The sequence below is a fragment of the Arachis hypogaea genome, chromosome 11 (genome assembly GCF_003086295.3).
Source record: "Arachis hypogaea cultivar Tifrunner chromosome 11, arahy.Tifrunner.gnm2.J5K5, whole genome shotgun sequence".
Taxonomy (NCBI): domain Eukaryota; kingdom Viridiplantae; phylum Streptophyta; class Magnoliopsida; order Fabales; family Fabaceae; genus Arachis; species Arachis hypogaea.
In genome coordinates, this window is record NC_092046.1 from 3467779 (window position 1) to 3475571 (window position 7793).

Sequence of the window (7793 nt, forward strand, 5' to 3'; positions counted from 1 at the left end):
TTAATTATATTTTTTTATAGTTTGTAATAGGAATTTTTTTATTTATTGTAGGCATCAAGGGTTAACTGTGATTTTCTGTTAGATCAGAATTTAATCATACGTGAAATGTAATATGTTTGAGTTATTTGAATGGAAATATGATCTTCAGATTTTTTTTCTTTTCCTTCTTTTAGAAAAAGGAGGAGTTGGAAAGCTATCAACTAGACACCAAGGCAAACTTTTCTTCTCTGTCTCTAACCACAGATTCACTTCATAGACAGCGAACTCCACAAAGATCATTGCTCATTGTCTCAGCTTCTAAGCATAAAATACAGTATCATAACTGTTACAAACAACACGTTACCCGGTGAAAAAAAAGGGACTAATTAAAAATGATTGAATCTTTTAACAAGCAGATTCATCCAGCTCATGTAAATAATCTACTTCACTGAGCTTCCTCAGTGCTAGTTGATGCTTCAGAACGCCTTCTCTTTGCTTCGTTATCACCAAGATGCAGTGAAACGCATAAATCTTCGTCGCAGCCACTCCTCAACGAGGACAAATTCTCGGTCGCTGCCCGCTCCTGCATGCTGTTCTTGTGCAGTGGAGACCGGCTCATGAAACTCGGGATGAACTGGTGTTCGATACTGGGAGCTACCTTGATCCCATCTTCTAACTGAAATTCAGTCTCCATATTCGACGGTTTCATGTCTTGGTTGCTAGTCTCAACTCCTAAGGGAATGGACTGAATCTGAAGACCAAGTGACTCGTACTTATCTTCGGATTTATCTTTCAGAAGCATAGCATCGGGGGTTGATGAGTCGCCAACTGTAGAGCCAATCGCGGTTGCAGAAGCAGCTCTTTGTTCTTGCACCGCCACTAATATGTGACAGCAGAATAAACAGAATCAGGATTTATAACACAAGATCTGAATGACAGAAAAGAGTAACAAAAAAAACAGATCATTCTGAGAAAAATTTGACAAACCTCTTAGTCCTTCATCTGTTGTTATCAAATCGAGTTCAAGTAGATTGAGAAGACGGCCTAGATCAACCCCACTAGTCCAATTCTCAGGAGGTTGTCCAATTTTCAACTTAAGGCGGCCCCTATTAGCCGTTCCTCCCCATATGATCCCAATTGGTCGTGGTTTCTCGCTATTGTCACCCTTTAACATGATGAGACTTCCGCTGTCTCCTTCGAGGTCAAACGTTTGCTGGTTCTCGCCAACCACAAGAAAATCTGTTAGAAAGCATATTCCTTTTTCGTCATTATACTCTAAGGCATAAGCCAAAACAATGCCTGTAGTCAAGCCGGAACTTCTTCCGACCTTCACCACCTGTTTTCCAATAAGGCTACTAATTGGTGCCTGTAGGTCAATAATTTTTACATCACCAATATCTCCAACGCCTCTCACTACAGTAGTAACAGTGGACATGTCAAAGTCATCGGCAAAAGGAATAAATGCGCCATCGGCTCTCACAAAAGTCTCTGCAAGAGAAACACACCGTGATGAAGGATGACTAGTTGACTACGCATGGGGAAATGTGAGTCGGTGCAACAGAATTTATCAGACCTATAAAACTATGTTACCTGGGTTTATTCCAGCAAATATGCCATACCAAAGTTCATCTGTTATAAATGAAGTTGCTCGCTCTACTGCACCAAGGTAAACCCCAGGCCCCAAGGTGGGTGGAAGAGGATGAAACATCTTTTGATTCGGATAATCCAGGTCAACTGCGACATGTCGATTTGTGAGAAAACCAACCTGCCGACTACCTGTTTGGCTCCTAACAATGGCACCCAAAGTTCCATATGTCTCCTGGCTTGCCACCTGTATGAAGGAAGTAAGCAATTAGAAATTCAACTGATTCATGAATACAGGAATTTTGATACCATTATGGTTCCGGAAAAGTAATAGATACAATAAAATGATGAAGAATGAAATCGAGGACTATAGAAGGTCCACACATCTGGATATTAAACTTCAGAGGTGACCATAGAGAACAATTACAATACTAGTTGAAATCACAACATACAACCAACAGAGTTAGAATCATGTAGAAAAGGCTTTCTTGGCAACAGAACCACATTAGAATGAACATCATAATTGGCAAACCGATAAAAGGACAGTAACAATGGTTACCCTATCATGACATCATTATCAGACCAAAAAGCCTTCTTTCGTCATTAAATCTACACAATATAAAATGAATCAAAAGTAACCTATTTTAAATTGGAACAAAGAAACACCTGAGATCCTGAACCAATGCAAGGGTCACCCCCACGCAAGTCATCTACAATCTCTGTATACAGCTGTTCCTTTGGAACTGGCTCTGGGGCACCAAAATAAGAGAATTCCACCACATCTACATCACACCATACTCCACCAGGCCCCTGATTTACATATTAAACATTTAAGTGCTGCACTAGGCATTAGAGAACAAATAATTACTAAATATCTAACAAAGTTAGGGTAGATTCAGATTAAATATTGTCAACAACCTCAAGAGCAGTGGGTAGACATTGGATTGGGCTGAGCCATTGTTTGTGAACTTTCCTCGACACAAATACTAAAATGGCAGGAATATCTGTTAATACACCTCGCCGTATGCGAAAACCAATTGCTGTACCAAGGCTGTAACAACGCAGTATCTTGCTGTGAAATGCCCTAATTGTCATGAGTTCAAGCAATGTGGTTGCCTGCTGCCCCTTTGGCAACCGACCAAGTGTTTCAGGTAGTACCCCCTTTTGTAGATTTAAAAAATAGTTTGCTCGCTCTTCCGCAGCATCATTCAAGCGGCTTGGCCATGAGAAGTAGGCAGCATTGCCATCACAGTGCTGCCCAGCCGAGGCAAAGGGTTGTAGTGTTGGTGGACTCAGCGAAGGCAGATTAGAATGACTGCAACAATTTCTTTCAAGGTCCAAAGATGATTCTTCTGACGGAGTTGAACCAGAGTTACGACCCCTCATGTTAAATCTGGTGCGCTCCATCTTTCTATTAACATAAAACAGTATTCTTATATAAACAAATGCAGATTGATAAGATGTTAAACTTAAATCTGACAAACAAGAGCATAGTAAATAGGATCACTGTCTTAGTTCAACTTTAAATTAAATGTAGGACAGCAAAACTAAACGGAGCTATAGATCAAACTCACTACCAACATTAGGGGGTTCGTCTTGGTAAATTCAGCTCATATGCCTATACTGTTGTTTATAAATTTTAAATGCAAATGAGAAAACATAAAGTATTAAAAAAATAAATAAAAGTAATAGATCAACCCAAAATTACTCACAAACATCAAATGGAGCAGCAAAGAAAGCAACAAGCAATAAGGAATATTAAGGGAAGACAAATACTGTAAAATATAGTGAGGACAACTAGCACCTACATTCCTACAACTACAAACTATTACAATTCAAACTGCTATTCCAATATATTATACATGACATTAATATTCAATGGGTATGCAATTCAAAGAGCTGCAAAAGTACGAACTAAACAGCATACTGCTATAGAAGAGTGATAAGAGACTAACATGAATAAACAGCAAACGCATACAAGGACGTTCCAGAAGCAACCTATTATTCCAGCACAGGAACAAATCACATTAAGAACAGTATAAATATAATTAGGATTCTTTCCACTCAACATATATGAAAACACATTAAGAACCAGCAGATGCATGAAAAACTGAAAACAATACATATTTGTTTAATGAAAATGCCCCATGCATAAGGGCAATAGAAGTCATTAATATAATGGTATTAGGAACAGAACCTGACAACTATTGATCCATTCTTTGCAATACTCAGTTTAAGGAAATACAATATTTCAAATTCAACAATAAACCAATAACAATAGTAAAGCAATAGACATCCACAAAACATCATTCATGTTGAGGATTTTAATCATTCAATCAAAGGGAAAAAAGAAAAAAAAAAAAAAAAAAAAAAAAGAGGTCCAGTAGACCAAGTTAAGGACCTAACTTATCATTATGTATTCATAACTTGGTTTTCTAAAATCTTAACTTATACTCTTGAGTTTACCGTTTAGGGACACACAAAACCATCATAAAAACCAGTAAGGAAGGTAAAAGATAACAAATTGGACCGCTCCTAATCCAACCCATCCTCTCAATCAAAGCAGGTTTGTCAGGATTTCAGGCATTCAATCACAGAAATTGATCTTTGTTTAAGATTTAAGCACAACCAAATAACTAGAAGGGAAAAAAATGGATACAAAATTGGAAGCCAAAACTAATTTTGAGAAGGCCAAACATGGAGAATATTCCGATTTCCAAACGAGGAAATTCAAAGAATGGTTCACTTTTCATTTAATGGATTTTAATATTTTTATTTTGATGGATTTTAATCCTCGGGTATCTATCGGTTGGTAGCTAACGACTAATCCCTAGCCTCATCAGATTTCACCTTTAAATTGGGTGGGAGGCCCGATACCTGATGCATATACACTGTCCTTGAGGATCGAATCGAAGGGCATGACACTCAAACAAACCAAGCAACTACTACTAGTGCTGGTCCTCCTGGTTATAGTAATTCATATTATAACTAGCCCTCATACTACTAATTGGACTACTATAAACTAAGCATACTATTATTCATAGGCCTAACGCCAAATATGGCTAAAGAAGTTCAAAATCTCCATACCTCAAACTTCTTCTAATCTACCTACTCATGAATCAAAGCCTAGACAAATACAATTATACAGTAACATCAATACTTAACAGCCATATACACAAGCACCCCACTTAATCAGAAACAGTACTTCTAAAATTAATAAGGCGTATTCACACTTTACTAATCAAAAGAAGTGCAGAGCAGTTAACTCAAACCAAACACTGTTACACTCAAAAGCATTAACACAAACATCTTTGGGGCATGAAAAAAGTATCAAAGTTCAAACCTTGAATTGAGTGAAAGACAACTCGGTCTGAAGCATATTCAAATCATACTTGAAACCTTGAATTGCATGATGGGTAGGTGAGGTAATAGAGAAGTGCATAAGCGATCACGGGGCATGAAGCTGAGGAAAGATACGAACTTTGTTGCTCATCAACACTGCTGAGTGCTGAGTGTTGTGAGTGTTGAGTGCTGAGTCGCGTGGGGTGGTTCACTCGAGTGGACTCTTCTTTATTTGGGGAAAAGCTCTGTTTTTCTTTTTTTATTATTATTATTTTAATTTTTTTCTAAAAGAGTACAAATCATTTTCTATTTTATTTTGGCATATAAGATTTTATAAATTTCTCTTTGTTGAAGATTGAAGTTAGAAAAAAAAAAGGTTGTAATTAAATTTTTAAGAAAAATATGCATTGTAGATTATGTATCTTTTTTCTTTCTATTATAAAAAGAATAATTTTTATTTTTTTATTAAAAATCCTTTTTAAACAATTTTTTAAGATAATAACTTAAACATGTGTCTTTATAACACTTTGAAAATTATGAACTAAAAATGTAAAATACATAATTTAATTATTAATATATTTATTATACATTTGTTAAAATAAAAGGTTTAAATAGTTTTATAAATAATAATATCCTAATAAACTCTTTCACTTTTTAATGTTAGTTTAAAATTAAGGATAAATATGTCATTTACTATCATTCACACTAATTATATTTTAACATTTTCTCTCTCTTTATTAATGTCTTGTCTCTTTTTATTAATAGCCTTATTCAATGCACATTATTTATACTTTAAGATATTCTCTCAATACCAATGTTTATTGACTTTATTCACTCCCGTTTCTCCATTTTAGAAAAAATTAATTTTAGATAAATATATTAAAAAATAATTTACTAAAATTTTAATAGAAGAATAAGAGAAGGCCGTCCTTAATAAATTTTAGAATAATACTAGATATATACTAAAATCAGCTACCAAAGTCAATCACTAATATAAAATATATGTTGGAATATAAATATACATTAAAAAAAAATTAAACTACATATGTATTTATATATAAATATATTGGTGGTTGATCTTAGTGACTAATTTTAGTGTACAAATATTAGTGACTAATTTTAGTGTACAAATAATATTTTAGTAAATTTTATAATAAGCTTATACACTTGAGGAAAATAAAGTACCAAATAAATTTTTGCAAAAATTCTATGATTGACTTATAAGTTTCTCAATGAAAAAAAATCAAACAAGTCATTATAAATTATTTGTTAGTTTTTATAGTTTTTTTATATTTTAAAATTTTTAATTAAATTTTTATATTAATTTTAAATTTATAATTAAATTATTTTTTACGGTGAATACTACCAAAATATTTTTATTTATCTCATACCACTAATAAATATATCTCAGTATATTTTACTAAGTTAAATATTTTTTGAACGATAAAGATGTGATTATAAATTTAAAACTAATATAAATATCCAATTAAAACTTTTTAAAATATAAAAATTTAATTACAAATTTATTAAAGGAAAAGTATATGGAATCAAAAGGTGATCAGCCAAAAAATAAACAACTTAACTAATTTATAATTATATTTAATTAATTTTATTTATTTTTAATTTATAATATTTGATATTAATTGCTTCTCACCTCAAATTAAAATTCTGAATGATACATTGGAGAAATAGGGGCGGGGATCACGGAACTTCTAACAATTCCAATTCTTAGTATATAAAAAAATTTATAAAATATATAAAAGAACATCCATTTAATATGAAAAAGAAACAATACTTAGTAGAAAAAATATCCTAATACCTAGCATAAACACCATCCACGTAGATGTTTTGGATTCACCCATAGGTATTTGGCTGGTTTTTGGCTGATACCCTCTTGTTCCCTAGCATTGTTGTTTATTAAAATTATAAAAATTAATAGAATAATTTAATCAAAATTAAAATATTAAATTTATAAGTCTATAAAAAATTGAAATATAGAGACAACTTATACTTCTGTTAGAGATATATATATATATATAAATCCACTATCAGAAATAATGATACCTTTTTTTCTTAAAAATTCTATAAATTTATCACAAAATTTTTTCAAAAACTTACTTTATATACTTAATTTTCTTTAGAAACCTATAAATTTATCATTGCAATTTTGCAAAGACTAACTTGATATTTTGTCTTATTCCAAAATCTATAATTTTATCGTAAAATTTTTTTCTATAACTTACTATTTTGTTGAGAATCCTATAAGTTCTTCTCAAAATTCTTTAAGAATCTACTTGTCTTGTTATTTTAAATAATTTTACCATAAAGTTTTGTTAACTTTATATAACAAAATAAATAAGCAAAAAATTTGATATTAATAGAATAATATAAAAAATAAAAAATATTACATAATTTTGTATTAATAATGTAATAGAGAGATCTAGTGGCTAGGAGCATTAAAAAGATAACAATGAACGGAATGCAAGACTAGGAATAGACAGAAAAAAATAATGGAATATATCATTAATAATGTTATAGAAACAGAAACTAATTCTCTCTCCAGTCCGATGGAGGCTTAAGAAGGAATTATTGATAGAGAAAACATGAAACAGAAGATATCCTACCTGGATATGATGGTTGATAATGGTTTTGACAATCTCAACCCAAAAGAAATAGTTGAAATAGTTGCAGAGGAGTACATGTCGAATCAAGAATCTTTGAAGGCTAGGAAAGATTTGAGACTCTCTTCAATCCCAAACCAAGCATTAAAGTCACTTTGGAGGAGTATGAAGATTGGTGCAAGTCATAGAAGCTATCACTGATAGTGAAACCCCTTGGTAAAAGCCTCAATCTCCAAGCTGTGGAGAGATGGATTCTCAAAAATGGGC

The 7793-nt window shown here is 32.5% G+C and overlaps 1 protein-coding gene across 2 annotated transcripts; it reads right to left on the reverse strand.

The window, feature by feature from the left end:
* Positions 1–218: 218 nt before the first annotated feature.
* Positions 219–5139, reverse strand: LOC112719917 (protein NARROW LEAF 1). 2 transcript variants are annotated; one of them, XM_025770655.3, is made up of 7 exons: positions 4907–5139; positions 3519–3561; positions 2482–2974; positions 2230–2373; positions 1570–1810; positions 967–1467; positions 219–858 (listed from the first exon to the last, which is right to left on the reverse strand). In XM_025770655.3, the coding sequence occupies exons 3-7, from the start codon at positions 2968–2970 to the stop codon at positions 425–427; spliced, it is 1809 nt and encodes a 602-aa protein (XP_025626440.1). In that variant the 5' UTR covers positions 2971–2974; positions 3519–3561; positions 4907–5139; the 3' UTR covers positions 219–424. The 2 variants fall into 2 exon arrangements, with proteins under 2 accessions (XP_025626440.1, XP_025626439.1); XM_025770654.3 differs by lacking the exon at positions 3519–3561.
* Between the last annotated feature and the right edge of the window lie 2654 nt (positions 5140–7793).

Coding starts and splice junctions, on each gene's coding strand:
- LOC112719917 (XM_025770654.3), bottom strand. CDS start 2,970: ATGGAGCGCACCAGATTTAACATGAGGGGTCGTAACTCTGGTTCAACT. Junction 1,811..2,229: donor GCATTGGTTCAGGATCTCAG/GTGTTTCTTTGT, acceptor TCCTTCATACAG/GTGGCAAGCCAGGAGACATA. Junction 859..966: donor AACAGATGAAGGACTAAGAG/GTTTGTCAAATT, acceptor GTCACATATTAG/TGGCGGTGCAAGAACAAAGA.